At 44.1% G+C, this 19,661-nt stretch overlaps 1 protein-coding gene across 2 annotated transcripts in view; it reads right to left on the bottom strand.

The window, feature by feature from the left end:
- ELL (elongation factor for RNA polymerase II) overlaps window positions 1-19,661 on the bottom strand; it is a 50,218-nt gene that overhangs the window by 25,198 nt on the left and 5,359 nt on the right. For both annotated transcript variants that reach the window (XM_056512763.1, XM_056512764.1), the window contains exon 2: window positions 167-214. In XM_056512763.1, coding sequence (XP_056368738.1) covers window positions 167-214 — 48 coding nt within the window. The remainder of the gene's footprint in view (window positions 1-166; window positions 215-19,661) is intronic.

Raw genomic sequence — 19,661 nt, 5'->3', positions numbered from 1 at the left:
TAAAGAAGAGGGAAAAGGTTTTAGAGAGAGAGAGAATCCAAAATCCTGGATCACATCTGAACCTCCATCTCTCACTTCCAGCAATCACAGCATCATTCCCTGAGCTGGAACAGCCCAAATCCCTCAATCCCATGAAATGTAAAGAACTTTCCAGGGACAAACTTACCCCTTGGCTTCCTTGAAACTGGATGACTGGTTTTGACGTCACAGCATCCTACAAAAACAAGTGGAAAAACAAAAATTACCTCAGAGAAATCCTAAACTCCAACATTCACTGCCAAGCCACACTCAAGCTTGATTTTTCACCTGGATTTTTTTACTTTCTTTAATTTTTTTTTTTTTTTTTTCAAGGGAAAAGGTCAGGGAAATGTGTATTTCAAGTAAGAAAACAAGAAAATTCCTGAAACAATGATTTGTACCCGGAAAAGGGATAAACTAAGGTCAGAAGTGACACTTGATCCCTCCACCACATTTTGGGCACAGAACTTTGGTGCTTATGTAAGTTTTGAGTTAAAAAATGGACACTTGAGGGGAAAATTTATTCCAGTTCTCGGCCTGAGAGGACGCAAAGTGAATTTTTTCCAAGAGAAAGCTGGCAACCCCTTGGAAAAGCAAACTGCAGCTCCCTTGCAAAATCCTTGTTGTTACATTGCCTGTTTCAACAATCAACCTCTTCCTCCAGGCTCAGCTGCTTACATTTAAAAAATTGTATTCCTGTGACTAAAACTGCTCAGTTTCAGCCTTTTTGCCTTGCTGTCATTTTGGAGATCTCAAAGACTTTTCAGTTCCAAGCTCACCTGAGGTTTTAACTGAAGGGAAAAAAAAAAATAGAGTCAACCCAAGCCATGCTGAGTTTGGATTTCTCCAATTCCTGCAGAATTGGGGCTGTGGATGTTTGATTTCCTAAATCACACAAAGCATTCCACAATGGAATTGTGTTCCATGGGGCTTGTGGGACCCCACTGAGAAGCTTTCCAAAGGGACAGAAGAATTTATAAATAGCTGAAAGTGTAATTTATAAGTGATAATGTTGCCATAGGTATGGGAGACATTTCCATAGGAAAACCACCAGGAATTTGGGAGAATGAACTCCAACCTTTTTGTTTTGTGCTGTTTGAGTCACCAATGGATTTGAGAAATAGATATTTAAATTTTAGCAGCAGGAGAGTTAAACAGCTTGAAATTCATGAAGTTAACCATCCCCCATAAAACTTTTCCAGTCTAGCAGTGAAGAATCTCAGCCACGACATCAACAAAAAAAAAGGATAAATCTGCCAACAAAATAAAAAACCTTTTAGCCCAGATAAACCCAACTAAACTTGGATGGATAAACCTAGCCCAAGACAGAGTCTGAGTTTTTGAAGAGCTCATCCAATAGGATTTCACGGACCTGCATCACACCCAGGATCATTACAGGACATTTATGACGCTGAGGAAAGCAGGAACACGCCGAGCTGACAGCTCTGAGCGCTGGATAAGGAATTTTACAGACCCAGAACAACCTTTAGAAAGCACCAATAAACAACATCCTGCTCTTGGTACAGAGATCACTGAATTCCTCGAGTGCCACGACACTGCATTCCACAGCACACTGTTCATGGACAGCCTGGCCAGCTTCTTGTTCCCCGTGTCCAGAAATTCACAGGAACATACTTGAGCAAACAAGCATTTGAAACATGAAAAAAATTTGGATTTAAGTAAAATAAAAAAAAATCCAACAAACCCAACCAAATCAACCCATGTGGTTTTGCTGTGAGCTTCAATGGGTTCCTCTGAGTTTCCATGGGTTTGTCTGAGAGCAACTTGTGCTTTCAGAACCTGGAGCACTCTTGCTAAAATAAAAACTGGCTGTGAAAGGGGTGAAGGATGGGTTTGGGTCAGAAACCCAAAACAAGGTTTATAGTATCTCCTGGGACAAAGATTGGGCTGAGGGCACAGGATTAAATAGGGGACAAGGGGGCGGGTCTGAGGGCCAAGGGCCAATGGGAACAAGGGAAAGTGGTGCAGAGGAGGGGCAACCAATTGGGAGAACCAATGGGGTGAGAGGGGTGGAGCCTGCTGCTAAACCAGGACCAATGGGGATGAGGAGAGGGGAGAGCATTCTAGTGAAAGTCCATATATGGTAAATAGGGGGCTGAACCAGGGGGTGACATCAGCAGTATTAACCAATAGAAGTTAAGGAATTAACATAAACCTGCAAAGGCTTATGGGAGAGAGGCACTTCTCACCATGACCTAGAGGGGTTTTCTCTTTTCCTGCTCTTGCCCCTGATATAACAAACCTGTCCGGCCTCAACGCTGCTCTTCAGTCTGTAAAGTTGTTTAAGGTGCATAAAATGGGGATTTGGAGGATGAAAGTGGAATGAGAACACAGCAACAAAAATCCTGGTGCGGTGGTAAAAAGTAACAGGAACACAAATCCTGTTGCACGAATCAAACGTGGTTAAAAATCCCACAATCTACGAATAAATGGGTTTGAAGTTAAGCGGGTAATATCAGCTTCGTGCAAGTTACATGGCAAAGCTAAATGGGAGTTAAATGGGAGATGTGCCTCCCAAAATTCTGCATTTGTGATGCCAGGCTGCAGAGGGGATCACAGGGAACAAAGACTTGGATGGACCCTGCACCATCCCATTCCCTCTTGAGGCAGGGAAGGGGAAGAGTTTTGGCATCCCTGGACCTCCAGAGGCATCGCTGCCCTCATGTCCAACCTCGGCTACAGCTCGTTCAGGGTGTTCATGGAAGAGGAGAGCACACTGCACACCCTAAACTAATTAAGGATGTGACTCTAAGTACCTTTATTAGCTGAAATTAAATCCTTGCATGGACACCTTCATTTAGAACAAAAGAGAACAGATGAATGACGTGAAACCAAATTAAAACCACATTTCCATTTATATCTTCATTTGGATTAACTTCCTTGGGTGTTCTGGGATGGACAACCCTGACCACTGAGAGTTCTTGCTGCCTTTTCCAAAATCCCTCTGTCATGTTCTGAAGAGTCACCTCAGAGTCACTTCATTCCTCCTCCTTACTGATGTCATGACTGAATTTCCAGCATTACAGTTCCTAGAAATGCCATCCCATCCCTTCTGAGTGGGAACAAGGTTTTTCCCTCTGCCTTTCCAATTAAACCAAGTCACCCCCTCAGCCCTGGATGCAATAAATCCTTGGCAAATCAAGGATGCTGATGAAACCTCATCTCTGTGTTCAAACAAGAGGAAAACAAGATTTGTCCAAGCCAAGGGGCACAACCTCATCACCTTCCAATGAATCCAAGCTTCATCCCTCCAGGAGACTCTCTGGGCTTAAAAACAGCTGCTGGAAGTTGATTAAAGATAAAAATCAAAGGAAGAAAAAAGCACAGTTCAGGTACTTCGCAGCAGCCACCTGCCAGGTGAGAAGACACCAGAAATTCATCCCTGCAGCTCATCCATGAGGGTGACGGTGCTGGAAAGGTCCAGAGGGAAGGAGCACAAATCCTGGGATCTGTGGGGCCAGGGAACATGTGGGAAGGAGCAAAAATTCTGGGATGTGTGGGGCCAGAGAACATGAAGGAAGGAGCACAAATTTCCTGGGATCTGTGGGGCCAAGGAACATAAAGGGAAGAGCACAATTCCTGGGATCTGTGGGGGCAGGAAACAAAGAAAGTGCACAAATCCTGGGATCTGTGGGGCCAGGGAACATGAAGGAAGGACAAAGTTCCTGGGATGTGTGGGGAACACCACACAAGAACCTGCAGTTTCCAGAGGCAGCAAAGCCCCTTTAAACACGCCTCAGATGCAGCAATTCCACTCCTGCCCCTGCCACTGTTCCAGCTGAAGGCTTCCTGACCAAGCTGGAAGGTTGGCAAAGCCTCCCAGCAGCTCCAGAGGTTGCCAGGTCCCACAAGGAGCTGTGTCAAACTTCCTCTGGAACAGCAGAGGAACAGCTGGGCCAGAGCAGGGCCCGTCCTGCAGCCCCAAAGCTCTGCAGGAATAATTCCCAAAGCACAGCTGCACCCTGGAGATCTACCCAAACTGGAATTACCAGCTTCAGCCTCGCCACCTGACTGGAAAACAGACCCTCAGAAAGGGCCTGGATACACCCCGGCATCTACTCCATAAAATTCCATTTATTTGCCATCTGAAAAGAGAATTTCCACATGTCCATGCCCAGCTCCCTGCTTTTCACAGCTCCTGCTGTATTCCCTGGGAATGATGGAGAAATAAAACCCTTCAAGCTCTGCTCTGGGATGTCAACATGAATAAAACCCCACAGACCCAAGTGTTTTGTGTCAGTCCTCCACATACCATAAGATTATTTCAGAAGTCATGAGATTAAACCAGAAAAACCCCAAAACTCATCCCCAAAGCTCCCACAGGATATTTGGCTTTTATTATCACAGTATTATGCTCATCCTTTAGTTTCCCCAGGCTAGAGGAGAGCAAGGAACCCTAAAGAGAGACTCTGAAAACTCAGACGTGGTGGCAACACACAAACAGCTCCTCACACTTAAATATTCCAGGTGTGGCACGTGAAAGCTGAGGAATGAGTTGGAAGAACACAAAAGTGTCAATAAAATACAGAAGATTTGAATGTAAAACTAATGAAGTGTTTTATCAGGGCTGATTGAAGCTGGCAGAAGGTTTTAAACACCTTTAGTGGAAAAGCTGGATGGGATATTCCTACCCAGGATCAGAAAGGGCACTGGAAATCCTCAGGTCAAGGAGCCAGCTGGAAATCTCTCTGTTTCTTCAGGGAAACACAGATAATTAAAGAAGACATCATTTTGGGAAGTTCTGTCATGTATTTACTGGAATTTATGCTGCAGGCTGTGTTCTATGAAAATATTTTTCCTAAACTTGGTATTGATGTGTTTGTCTGTTTTGTTGGATGCCCAGAGTCACCAATGCCCAGAGTGCAAGTGAAAATTTACCCTTATTTGTGTCAGAATAAGGGGATTATTTTCAGAATTTTAAGCATCTTACAAACAGTTAAAAACAGTAGCAAAAATTCCAATAAATATACAGAGAAACTATAAAATCCTGCTAACCAAGGCTGGCATTAATGGGATGTTTCCAACCATCATGTGCAATTCCAGGTAAAACCAGTGCTCAGGTAAAGCAGGAAGCAGTTACAACTATGGGAACAACTAAAAAATAATTAAAAAGCACAAATTTCAGACTCTATAATGCCCCAAACTCCAAAGTTACTCTTTAATTCTTTGGTTATGACTGGTTTATGTTTCTTTAGCCCACACAGCAAGGTCCAAATATAGGCAAGGCTTCCTCCCCTGCTTCCTCTGTTTTCCCAGCACAACTGGGCCAAGAGTGGGATAAAAAGATCCCAGATTTAGGAGAATCCTCAGTTTAAACACACCTGGACACCTGGGAAAAGCTGCAGGGCTACAGAGATTCTCCTTCCCATTGATATTTTTGTTTTCAACACCCACCCCAAGAGCTTGCACAGCACAGCAGAGTCCAAAGGCAAAGCAGACCCACCCTGTCCCTGGCTGTGACAGACTCCCAGGAGACACCTCCCAGTCCCTGAGCTCATTAGCAGCAAGAAACACAAATCCCCAGGGAAAGGAATCCTCTGGAATAGACCCACAGCTCCAAGTGAGGCTGGGGGAAGTTTGCTGGCAGCCAATTAGCCCAGGCTGCTCCCAGGACATCCCACTATTCCAAGGCTTGTATTTACCTCCTCCCAGAAACTCAGCAGCCAAAAAAAGCCTCCTGCATATTCCTTTTTTTTTTTTTTTTTTTTAATGTCCCATCTATTACTTATGGAATTAAAGCACTGTCTCCCTGCAAGACAATTTCCATCTGCAATTTGAGGCCTCCCAAGGATCCTGTTTGAAGTTGAGCACAGATGGGATGGAGTCTGCTGCAACTCGAAAATTACAGTTTTGCTATTCAAATCCAACATTCTCATGGAAAGAGCCTTGGAAATTCCACCACTGTTTGAGGCTTTCCACTCAAGAGAGGTGCCAGCTGCCCAGGTGAGTCACAGGGATGCTGCTGGAGGATTTAGGATTCACTCACACCCTGATGGGATCCTGCAAACCCCAGGGAGCAGGAGCAGAGTGTGACAGGAGCTCCTCAGGCAGCAATCCCCAAATTATCCCATGGACACCTCTGCTCACTCCCTCTCTTCAAAATAATTCCATTTATCACCTTGATGATCCAGTGCTGTCACAGACACCCCCATGTGCCTCTAAAAGAATTTATTTTGGGCAGAAGTGAACACTCCAGCTTTTAAAACAAATAATTATTAAAAAGATGCTTTTGATGAAAGTTTAAGAGCTGGACTCTCACCAATTACTCTGAACTGTAGTTTGTATTTATTATTTATCATTTGCCTAATAGGCATTAATGGACACATTATCACCCTAATATTAAAGCACCTACAAATCCTGCCCAGAAGTACAAGCAGCAATAAAATGCTCAAAAGCTTTTATGTCAGCCAAAATGCTATGCTGTACATTTGAAAGTTTTTAATTGCTAAACTGCAAAAGGCACACTGGCTTTCTTTGGTTCTAATTGCATCATTTAATGTGGGCTGTTACAGCACAAATGTTGCTTCCTCAGTGGTTTAATTTTCCAGGGTTAAAAATCGAGTGTGTTTCTATAAGATAGAAAATAAAGGAGTTTAAAGTGTCAGCTCAAAAAAAACCCTCAACTTGATTTGCTGAAATGTATGGTTATGTTAAAGAATTTCACCATTCCCAGCTCCTTATTTACAGAATTCCACCATTTCCAGCTCCAAAGTTATAGAATTTCACCATTCCAAGCTCCTTATTTATAGAATTCCACCATTTCCAGCTCCAAAGTTATAGAATTTCACCATTCCAAGCTCCTTATTTATAGAATTCCACCATTTCCAGCTCCAAAGTTATAGAATTTCACCATTCCAAGCTCTTTATTTATAGAATTCCACCATTTCCAGCTCCAAAGTTACAGAATTTCACCATTCCAAGCTCCTTATTTACAGAATTTCACCATTCCCAGCTCCTTATTTACAGAATTTCACCATTCCCAGCTCCTTATTTATAGAATTTCACCATTCCCAGCTCCTTATTTATAGAATTCCACCATTTCCAGCTCCGAAGTTACAGAATTTCACCATTCCAAGCTCCTTATTTACAGAATTTCACCATTCCAAGCTCCTTATTTATAGAATTTCACCATTCCCAGCTCCTTATTTATAGAATTTCACCATTCCCAGCTCCTTATTTACAGAATTTCACCATTCCAAGCTCCTTATTTACAGAATTTCACCATTCCAAGCTCCTTATTTATAGAATTTCACCATTCCCAGCTCCTTATTTATAGAATTCCACCATTTCCAGCTCCAAAGTTACAGAATTTCACCATTCCAAGCTCCTTGTAGTTACAGAATTTCACCATTCTAAGCTCCTCAGAGTCACAGAATTTCATTCACCATTCCCAGCTCCTCAGTTACAGAATTTCACCATTCCCAGCTCCTCAGAGTTACAGAATTTCACCATTCTAACAAAATTACCAATTTTACCAGGAAGCACCACAAGCAGGCTTTGGCATCACTACACACTGAGCACCTCAGCCACCGTCCCACTTGAAATGCAGAAAAACTCTACATTAGTGTAAAGTTCAGAGAGTAAGACACATGATTAAGTTAAAAACCAAACTGTAGCCTAATGGAAATGCTTTGTCCTGCCCTGTACAGCAGAAAGCCAGGCCCTAAATGGACAATAGGCTGTATCAGCAAAGCAGAGAGCAATTAAACTCCACTGTCATCAAGATGTCACCCCACAGGCACGAGAGCTGAGCCAGCCGTGCAGCCTGTTCTCTCTCGCATGCCTGGAGCTTCTGATCTCAGCTAATCCAGGTTAAAAAGCTCCTCCTGAATAAAATGCTGGGTGTTTGTTGGGTCCCTGCTGCAGAATTTTGTTGGGGACTCAAACTGAGCCAGCTGAGCACCCCCTGTCCCTGCAGTTCCCTCAGTCAGGAATTAGGGGAAGGAGATGCAGTGGGGATTAGGATACATGAACCTCGTGGCTTCCCCAAACACCCATCCCAAAAATTCAGGTCAAGGGATGGAGGTGGAGGCTTTCCAGCCTAGATAGGCTGCAGCAGATGGTGATTTTTGCCAGATTTCCATTTTTTTTCATGGAATAACAGAATGGTTTGGGTTGGAAGGGACCTCAAACCCCATCCAGTTCCACTCCAGCCATGGGAAGGGACACTGCCACTATCCCAGCTTGCTCAAGCCCAGCAGAACTTTTTGGTTTCAATTTGGTACCTCCAAGTAAAACTTCCCAGTGCTACAAAGGAATCTTTGCTTCCCAGCACAGCGTTAAGTGATGATTTTTCTGTATTTGCAAAAAAATAAAGTTTTAAACTCCCAAAGAACAGATAATTCTGCCACAGTCTGATCCTCTGGTCATCCTCAGAGCACAAACCTTGGGAAAGGTGGGAAGAGAGCTCCAGGTCACTGCACAGCCCAAAAAAGTCCTGGGACAAATGCTCCTGGCCATCAAGCCAGGATGTTTGGCCAGCACAAGGTGCAGTAGTTTTCCACTAGGAAGGAAAGCTGGGCACAGAGGCAATTTAGGCAATGCCTTTCAGGAAGAAAATTAAAAGGAGGTTCAAATCCTTGGAGAAATAATTAAAGTATTGTGAATTGGTCTCGAGTTTGCTCAGCCCACTGTGGAGCTGGAGACTTTGTTTGGCTGGAGCAGAGCCTGGCTCTGGCAAACAGAGCAGCTCCATCCACTGGGCTGAGCCCTTCCCAGGAGCAGGAACCACCAAACACCTCCCTGCAATTCCAAATTTCTGTGGCACTGCAGATACCAGGACTGAGGAACTCTTTCATGAGCACAGAGGTGGACAGGGATTTGCTCTGCAATAAATACAAACACACAGAGGGGCTGAAATGGCTGCAAGGAGGGAATGCTCTGACTCCAAAGAAAATTTGTTTATGCAGAGTGGGCACTTCTAGAGGACACTGAAGAGTTAAATTCATCTGTGTGCAGGGAAAGGCTCCTCTGCCATGGGGAGAGTCTGCAAGAGGACAGGAAGATACAGGTTCATTTAAACAGCTACCACATTTTTATTCCAAACATCAGCTCCCTTTGGAATGGCCAGTCAGTCACTGGATGCACTGCTGCTTCCTGGACACCCAACTTCACTGCTGGCTGAAGATGAAAAACAGAGGAAAAACCACCCCAAAAAGCAGAGGGGACTCCAAATGCAGCCCCAAAAACAAGAGGGCTTCAAACCCACCCCAAAACCAGAGTGGTCTGAGGGTGGGGGGAAGGTGGATGGCAAGAAAGAGGAAAAGATCAAAGTGGGTTTGTGGCACCACAGGCTCCCAATTAACTCAGAACAGAGGCAGGAGAATCCTGTGGGAATCCCACTTGGGAGACTCTGGGCACGTTTCCCAACGGGACAGTTCTCCTTTTTTCAACTTGATGTTTTCCCTCTTTGCTTTTCTGCAGAGTTAAGGCAGACCTGCTCATTAAGCAGAGCAATAATCATAAAGTCTCATCAGCAGGCTGCCACAAGGGCTGTAATGATGATTATCTGCAGTTTAATCATGACAAACTCCCACCAATCCCACTATTAACAAGATGGGGCTGCTCAGGGAGGCTTTGTCAGAGGACCAGGAGCCAACTCCCACGACTTCCAAGGGCTGAGGGAGGAAAGGCTTTTGGAAGGAAAAAAGCTCCTTTGCATCCCTGTGCACCTTCCAGTGTTCAGAACTGATCAAAGCAGTCAAAAATCAATTAAAAATGTCTATAATGAAAGAATTACTAAGTCACAGAACACGCTGCCCATTTTTTAGTGTAATAACCCAGGAGTTTCCTTCCTGCAAGTAAAAAAAAAAAAACCCTCCCAGTTCTGATACAATTACTGCATCTCCCTGAAAAGGAAGTTTCATTTAGTGTGAGTGGATTTTCTGCATCCGTTACTCGCTCCAGACCCTCCCTGACACTGAGAACCAGCAGCCCTCAAAGCTATTTTAATTTTATTACTCACTGTTGCCTTCTTGAGTCAAAACTGTCCATTCAAACACCCGTACCTTTATTTCAGTCTTGTTCTGATCTCCTCAAGACAGAGGTTCAAGGATCCCTTTCCCTTTTCCACAAGCACATCAGAAATCAGCAAAATTATGCACTAATTCTTCTTTTTATCACCCTTTTTCCTGAAGGGATTTTTCTCCTCTAACTCTGGCTAAAAGCAATAAAAGGTAAAAGTGGGAAAGCATAAAACAAGTTGCAACACCATTTCCCAAAGCTCTCCTCCAAAGATAATGCTGTGCTGGCAAATTCACTGAAAAAAAAATTAAAATAAATCATGTACAAACCTAGAAATAAGTCCTATTGTTTTATGACTTGCAACTAATTTGAGGAAGAGTTAAATGAACAAATCCCAGTGCTCACCTCTTATTAAAAATAGCAAAACTAGAGTAGGTTGCTTATAGAGGAAGAAAAAAAGTAGTTGAAGCAGAATTAATTTTGAATTTAAGTCTGCCCATATGGCCTGAGTCTGTCCCTCTCTTGCAGAGCAGCACTGCCTGGCTTTGAGCAGTTACAGTAAATTAAAGACAGGGTAGAAAAAAGGAAGGTAAATATTGGTATTTCTAAAGTGCAGGCAAAGGAAAGCAAACCCTTACATTTGTTTTTCAAACACATGGAATTGCTTTGAAGCAAAGTTTTCAACAAAAAACAATATTGCAGAATGAAGCTTCCTGTTCTGCCTCCCTATACTGGAAATACTAATAATATTAAATATATTATGTATTCCTTTAAATATAACATTAAATATAATATTCCTCTAAGGGAAGTCCAGCAGTATCTGCAGCATCTCCACATATTGTAAGACAATTCAGAGATCTCAGCCTGGCAAGAATCCCATTAAGACATCCATGCCCAAAATTCCCTGGGTAATCATCTCCTGCATGCAACACTGCTTGTTTTTGCAGCAGCATTTTATTGGAGTTATCAGATGATCCTGTTAAATTGGGAAAGGACCAAATGAAAAAAAACCAACAAACCCCAACAACAACAAAACTGGCAGAAGGAAACTGAATCACCCAAAATTCCCAACTCTGCTAAAGGTGACCAGCAGTGCTGGTTTTCCCTGGAGGATTCACTTTAAAAGCCAAGAATTCAGGGGGGTTAAATGTTCTCAGATTAATATTTTAAGAGTCATTCCTGTCGAACAAGACACTTTGAATGAAGCCTTCTCTGCTTCCTCTGGCAGAAGAGGGAAGTTTGCTGATATTGAGGTGTTGGAGATGTGGCCACCTCTGCAACAACCCCAAAAAGCCTCGTGGAAATGACAAGAAAAACAAATTTCCATTGTGGAAATCACTTGGCTCGCTGCTGTCCCTCTTGGAGATGGCACTTTTCCCTGATTTTAGCCTTTCTGAAGCAATGCAGCAATACAGTTTTGGGGCTCAGAGGGCAAAACAATTAAAAACTTTTCCAGGACCAGCTGTATCAAATGCATCTACTACAAGTATTTTGCTTTCTGCACTGTACAAAAAAACCCAACTGCCAGAAGAAAATGTTTCTCAAATTAATACAGAAAAGTGTGTCACGATAGCACATCTGAACTCCCCCTCATCCCCACCATGGATAAATAAAGCTTCCAGAACTGATTAAGACACCCAAGCTCCTCCATCTGAGCCACACAAGTGATGGGAAGTGACTACAGAGCCACATTTAGGGCTGGGATTTGTTCCACTGGGCCCCCCAGAAGTTTTCCTTAAATAAAGTATTTTACTCCTGGTTCAAATTCCCCCACCTGTCAAACACAGGTAATGTTTCCCAGATGGAAAGCAAGAGCTGGATCACACTGGTAGCTGCAAATCAGGGAATCCTCAAATCCTAGAAAAGCACAGAATGACTGAGCCTGAGCTGGAAGGGATTCCTCACAAGGAATATCAAAGTCCAGCTCCTGGCCCTGCACAGACACCCCAACAATCCCACCCTGTGCCTGGATTGGGATCCTTGAAAACAACCACAGAGCAGCAGGAGACACATGAAAGAAGAAAATTAAAGTGTATTAAGAACAGCTTCATAAACAACTTGGAAGAAACTTTTCAGAGACAACAGCTCAGGCAGAATTTTAAAACCACAACCTTTAAGTCAGACTGAAAAGTAAGGATTCATTTAAATGCCATTTATGCCAGAATGCCCAAGTATTCCAACACTGGCTGGCTCCAAGTCTGCCTAAGAGAAAGAAGAATACTCTTGAATTACACCAGGTGAATTCCACTGAACACTGAGGCACCTCAGCTCAGACTTCAAGCACCATTCCAAGAATAGTTTTATAAAAACACTGAATGGGTCCAGTCAGCTACAACTTAGTTAAAAATAAATCTCTTAAATGCTTTCCAATATACCTGCATTGCTGTGCTCCTCGCCAATCTGTGTATTTCCAATTATTCTTATTGTTTTTAACTTATTTTTCTTTCACCCATCAGGTTAAAAAGCCACACAAGCACAAAGAGAAGCTGGCTAATTACAGCTCCAAAACTGCCAGCAAATGTAGACTTCAGAGAGAGCTGGTGGAAAAAAAAAATCTGTCAAGTTTGGCATCTCCAGCATTGTATGTAACAAAAAAAGATAATTCACCTTTTCAGCCCTAATCAAGGTAACAAGGCTTCTACAGCCAAGATGTTATTTGGAGCAGTTTTACTGTGTCAGGCTGCTCATGCAGAGCGAGCTGAGACATTTAATACATGAAAATTAAAGCAAGCCATTAAACACAGCAACACTGGGTTACAACTTATAAAACAGGAATAGTGAAATATCAGAAGCTGACGGTTGTTTCTGACCTAGTTTTCACTGGAGAACAGTCAAAGAGCCGAAAAGACTCAGAGGCTGAAGGTGCTGAAATTCCAGTAGTGCTGGGGAACAGGATTAGAGGAAAAGCCTTCAGACATTCAAAGGACAGAGGCAGCGTCACAAGAACAGGGTTCAATGGCAAGTGACATCCTGGGGAGCAGGAGGGGCAGGAGGGCTTGAGCCAGGTGGGGATGAAGTCAGAGGTGTTGCAGGAGGCCAAGGTGAGGAGGAGAGAAAACCTCAAAAACAGGAAGGAATCATTTTAAAAAAACACATCAAGCCTGGATTTCAGGAGATATTTTCGTTGCTTTTCTTCTGAGAACACAAATGTGCTGTCAAACACCTGGGCTCATTTGAATAACAAGAGGAAAAATTAAACCCCTTTATGCAAGAGAACTGCAAGTACCAGGAGATCTGGGGAGGGGGGGCTGCTGCATGGAAAGCCAGGTGATCCCATCCCAGTAAGCTGTTCACATGTCTCCCTCTACTCTGCAGCTCCAAATTTATTTCCACCAGGCAGCTCCACGCTGGTTTTAAGCCTCATTAAGGAGCAGTATGTTGCTGGGCTGACATGTCAGATTTTTAAATGACCTTTGTACCGACAACAGTGTTACCAAGCTGCTAAGAACAGGGGGGAAAAAAAACAGCCCAACAACCAAACAAGTGGTTTTCCATGATTAGGAGAGGTACATGGTGGCTGTTTGCATTTATTCGAGCTCCTAAAAAACTCCCACCTGTCAGGAAAGCCAGCCATTAAAAAAAAAGCAATTCTCTCTGAAGGGCAGCTGTGACGGCATCAGCACTGCTGGCCATTCTTAACGTGGGACTTATCACACAAGGTAAACAGGAGTGACTATCAGTTAATGAACAACACAACCCCGAGGCTGAATTTTAAAGAGCGTTTTCTCCACTGCAATCTTTTAATGAAAATACAGCAGTTCAAACCCACCGAATTTGCTTACGAAAGTCTCATTTATTTTAGGACATATTAAGACACCAGGGCTGATTCACTTGCCTATGTGCTCGTAAGGTGGCTTAAACGAGCTGCTGAAACATCAGAACTGATCCTTATCTTCCACAGGGCTTTACTCCTTTTCTTGCAAGAGAAAAATATAGAAAGACAATTGAGAGATCAGATTGACGAACCCGTTCAACCATCCCGGAACAAATCTCACCTCACACTGCTGAGCCCAGGAAAACAAGCCTGGACCAGTTCTTTTTTCCTTGTGCCCAGCTATATCCTATTGACACTCAGAGGGAAGAGTAATTACTAGTCTGAGAAAGTTCTGCTGAAGATGATCTGCAGATATTCCTCACAGTCACAGACAGCGCTGTGATAAACCAAACTCTGGATCCTGAAGGAATCCCAGAGAAATCCAACCAGCAACACCCCACGAGCCAGACCAACCTCAAAAGCTAAAGCAAGATGCTCAGACACTTTTGGCCTCCAGGCAAACAGAGGTGCTCCAACACCAACCAGGACAGTGGCAACACAACCTGACAGGCACTTGGAATTCAGGGATGTCACCCCAATTTCCTACCATCTCCATAGGGGAGAAAGCAATAAAGCACTCAAATATTCCAGGTTTTTCTCCTATCACTGAGGGAAGCTGCCCAAGAAAAGTCCAGCTGAAAATACTGAGCAAGAGAACCTCTCTAGATTTCCTACCATGACAGAACCCTGTATTACATACCCTCTGCTAACAGCCTCCTCCAGCTTCCAGGGATGCTTTCTCCAGGAGAAAAGTGAAGGCAGTTGCCTGAAGAAGTTAAATTAGGTGCTGCCTTTACTTCAGCAAGAAGCACAGAACCTGCACTGTTTCAGCTACCTCTGTATTTGCACTGCCAGGCTGGTCAGTAACAAACCTGCTCCAAAAATAAAGCGACAAACAGTAAAAGAAAGAACACACTCTTCTCAACTGGCAAAAATCTACCTAAAAAATAAGTCAGATGTTTCTTTGCTCTCCGCAAGGACACCTGAGAAAGTTCAGGTTACAACGAATTCCAAAAATAAACACGAAAAATTTTCAGATAAGAAGAGGAAAAACATACCAGGGCTGCTGACTAAACAGAGAGCAACCACAGTGCCACGAAAAGACTCCCCAGGTCTGAGGCCAAAAACCCCCAGAGAATTCAGACATTCAGACAGAGAATCTCTCTAGCCTGACAGAAGCAGCTCAGCCAATTCACACATGCAAAAGAAGTGGTGTGGCCACTGAGCCGGCACTTAATTGTCTGACCAGAATTTTTGGTCTAAATTTAACAATCCAGGCAAGCTGTAGTTAGCTGGAACATTTTGCTTTCTTAGCCCATCTGAGTTAGGGTAAATGTGTTTCCTCCTGCTGTCATAGTCAGTAAATTTAGTCTTAATGACAAGTAAAAGGTCTTTAGATGGAGTTAAATGGCTTTAATTGTATGAGAGAGCTCAGACTTGCAGCCCAATGCAGGCAGCACCCACATTAGGTACAGCTCCAAATGGTTGCAGGAAGGTTGTGGAAACATGCCTGGAACTATAACATCAAACCTTCCAGGTAATAAATCTATTTCTTCTCCCCCTTCATGTTAAGAAAATTCAAAGTGTTCTAGATTTTAATGCATTTAAGAACAAAGTCTGTAACTCATGAGCAGAAAAATGTTTGCTATTGGTTTTAATCACCACCACGTTCCATGCCAACCCGAGTGCCTGTTCCAAACAGATCCAAGATATCCCATTTACGTCCCTAAAGGTTAAATATGTTTAATTTTATCCATTACTGCCTCCCTCTTCCCATTTCCACATTTGCAAAGATTAAACATGAAGCCGCTTCCTGAGCAGAGCTGGGTGTTTTGGGACTCTCCACCAGCTCCAAGGCTCCAGGCTGGGAGAACTGGTTTGTGACAATGCGCTCCCTTGGCTGCATCATTCTCCTCTGGAAAACCACACTTAATTTCTGGAATAAAAACAAAGATTGGGAGCTGTGACATGAACACAGGAGCTTTCAGATGCTGTCCCTTTTAGCCACCTCAGTGGCATGAGGGACCTCAACGAGGCAGGAAGCATTTGGGATTTGCAGCAGGAAAAGCAGCAGCAGCTTCCCACAAAACACACAGATAACCAAAGGCTCTTTTTAGTGCTGATTAAAGTTGAGAGAAGGAAGCAGAGCTTGTGGCCAGGACCACCAGGCTCCCATCAAAACACAGCTGCCCTGCAAGGACAAGGGGTGGGAACAGCGAGCAAGGTCACAGCCACGGGTGTCACTGAAAGCACTTTTCAAAAGAAATTGGTCACAGAGCTCCTACGCACTTCTTAAGGGACTATTTATGGGAGTAGAAGTTGTTCTTAATTCTGCAAGAAGCAGAAGCAGAGGTCAGGATTGGGGCTCCGGCAGCTCTGAGGGCTGAACATCCCTGGAAGGGGGGAACAGGTGCTGCCAGGCTTTTCAAAAATCTATTTTAATGCCACAGGAACTCTGCTTTCAGAGCAAAGTCCTGCTCAGCGCTGCCTGCAGTCAGCAGGATCTGCCTCAGACACGGCTGAAGGAAATGAAGACACCCTGTGACAGAGGCTCCGACCTTCCCAGCTCCCTCACTTTACAGCAGTTTCGCTGTGAATCACGAATTTCCGCCTCCGTTTGGGGCCGGCTGCTGGAGCCCCACAAAAAGCCAGGGAGTTAATGAGCTGCTGTCACCTAATCAGGGCGGCCACACCGTCCCTCTGGCAAGTGGCAGACGCACAGGGAGCACTTCAAAGGCGCTGAAACTCTCCCTGGGAGCCAGGGCTGCTCCCTTCCCCAGCATCCTGGTGGCAAGGTGAGCCCAGCCGCAGCTGCCTCGCTGGCCTTATATGGCTTCCAAGGCACAATTTCCGCTTGCCCAAGCTCAGGCAGGGGTGGAAAAATTTGCTTCCTCGCTACTCCGCCCATGCTGGGCTCTGAAAAAGCATCCACTGAATCCTGGATGGGAAAGGAATGGAAGAATTGACATTGCTCAGCTCTCTGGAAGAGGGGAAGCCACGGCTTTGGCAGGGCCCTGGGTCACCTCAAACACAGGGGCAGCACACACAGGCAGGGGTGCAGAGACAAGGTGGAACCACAGCTCTTATTCTCTGCATTCCCTACGAAAAATTCTGATTTTTCTTGCTATTCAGCTGCTTAAACCTTTCGTGTCTGATGGCAGCAAGATTTACAGGTTAACAAGGAGCTGGGAATATTATTTCCTTTCAGTGATTTAGCCATAATACACTTTATTATACACCAGGAGCACAGAAAACAACCTTGGCTCAGGTTTCCACAGTTTTCTTTACTGTGAACAATTCTGAAGGCAGTTTTACCTCCTGGTCACAGTGAGGTCCAGGTTACCCAGGTTTGGTGTCATTATCAACTTCTCTGAGCATCACAAACAGACCAACCCTCCAATTCACTAAACAAACACAGCCACATCCATCATCCTCAATATCCACAAGTGATGGCAAAAAACAAAACCCAGTGCACGAAGGCAATTAAAAAGCTGCTTAATTTTCAATAATTTTCAATAAATGCTCTCCTTCTATAGATGATAAAGTTGTTTTTTTACTAAAAAATCTCTGCATGGTCACATTTTTTTCCCAGTCTTGCTGGCCTGTACCATGACCATCCCTTTTTTCACAGCAGATTTCTCTCAGTGCAAGAAGCAGGCAGAGATTTATCTGCAGCCATCAGTGGTTTTGTCCTTGCTCTCACCTGCTGGTCACCAAATGGCAGAACCCAGCTCATCCACACACACACACAGGTTTTCTCCAAAGAGAGAAAAATGGTGGCAAAGGAGCTTATAAAATCAAATTCTACCCATTTCCTTGTTCCCTTATTTTTTTGGGGACTGGGAAAGGCAGAAACACAGCCTGTTTGATTTTCTCATAGAAACCAGGAGCCAAAACCAACTGAAATCAGCGCCGGAGCTGGAAAGGTACAACAAAACTCACACAAACATAAAGTCTAGACACTGAAATGTGGAAATATGATTCAAATAACCACAACTGGCACACAACACACTGATTGCAGCCCATCACAGAACGGGCCTCAGTGGGGAGGAATAGAGAAGGAAGATTAAATTAGTTCTTCCACCTCAGCTGTAGAAAATATGGATCCTGTGGGCACAGTGATATGGATTGAGCCGGGGTTTCTTCCATCCTGCTGGGGTTTTTGTTTGGATTTTAAGTAACACACGTCTGCTCTTGCTAAATAACAACAATCAGCTTAAACTGTCATTTAGAATCACAGAATGGTTTGGGTTAGAAAAGCTAAATTCAGTTTATGCCATGAGTAGGGACACCTTCCACTATCCCAGGTTGCTCCAAGCTGGGCTTGGACACTTCCAGGGCTGGGGCTGGTCCTGTCTCCCCATCACTGATCCCATATGAACCTGCCCCAGCTGTCACGTGGGCTGCTCTTATCAAAGCATGGCTGGACTCATATATGCTCAAAATACAGAGCCAAGTAGCCAAAAGGATGTTTGTGCTGATGAAATCTAAATACTACAGAGATTTAGGCAATTGGTTGTTCTCAGGAAGTTTTGTGGTACCTGCTGAACTGCATCACGTGTGGACACGAACCTCAAGGACAAAGTCTGCGTCTACCATGAAACCCAACAGCACAGAATGGATCCCAGAAGGAAAAACTATCTCAGTTTTCCACAAAAATTTGCTCTGAAGTGTTCTCTCCTGCAGAAAAGCCTGCACAGAGGGAGAGCAGAGGGTTAACCACGATCAGACAGGACCAGACCAGGGAAGACTCCAGGTGGGTGGAGGTGGGCAGCTCAGACAAGCCCTGCTCACCAGCACTGACCTCTTTTTGAGTTAAACAAATGCTGGTTTCTTTAAATTAGAAAAAGGCACTAGTCCAATGTAAAGAAAGGAGAGACCAAGTGCACGGAGCTGTGTTTTTTCTAGACTATAATTCAAAAAGGATTGGATTTTGGGAAGTCTGCTCTCCCAGTGCAATAGGGATACACACACCACTCAGCAAACTGACTGCTGAGGGGTTTAGTATGCTCTTTAATATACAAATGCTTGAAAAAAAAACCCCCAAACCTACCAAAATCCCCACTCAGAAGGCAGCACCAGGTTACCTGGGAGTGCAAAAGTTGCCTTATGAACATGGGATGTTTCTAAGCAACACATGAGCTACTACAGAAAACTCTTATCAGCAAATCCAAGCTCCTTTCCTGGATAATTCATCTAGGTCAAGCTAAGGCACGTTGAACACCAAAGCCCAGTTTTGGTGATGCCTCTCCTCTGTATCCACCCTGGATGAAATATTAGCATAGCTCATGTTATCAGCATGTCATGAGCATTAAGTTCACTGCAGATAATGGCTCCTCCAGAAACAGCATTAACCTTAATTATTCAGAGGTAACTCGATGCCAGCCTTCCTGATGTTATGACGCTGAGTGACGACCACTTTCCCAAAATCCAAACAAATCCAGGATATCACACGACTCAGATGCCAACTGAGGGTATCCAGCACAGGATCCCAGACACAGGGTATCCCTTCAAAACCTACCTAAACCCGTGCAGCCACTCCATCCATTCAAACTCATTCTCATGTGCATTAGCAGCAAAACCACTAAGTCAGCCAAAATGTATTCTTCTCCCATGGATTAGCTGGCACAAATTAGCAGGGGAGTGACGCATGCAGTCTGTCCCTTCCCATTTTTCAACATGCACAAACACCAGGGATTTGGAGACGCTTCACAAGTTTCTGCTTACAAGTTACAGGCAGAGTTTAAATGGTCTGAAACGTGCAAATTGTCCGGGAGATAACACGTCCATTTACCAAGGAGACCTCAAATGCTCCCTCCGACAAAATCTCCCCTCCTTGGGCGGC

The sequence above is a fragment of the Oenanthe melanoleuca genome, chromosome 28 (assembly GCF_029582105.1).
Source record: "Oenanthe melanoleuca isolate GR-GAL-2019-014 chromosome 28, OMel1.0, whole genome shotgun sequence".
NCBI classification, from domain to species: Eukaryota; Metazoa; Chordata; class Aves; order Passeriformes; family Muscicapidae; genus Oenanthe; species Oenanthe melanoleuca.
Note: the sequence above shows the minus strand (reverse complement) of the source record. Positions and strands in the feature narration are given on the sequence as shown.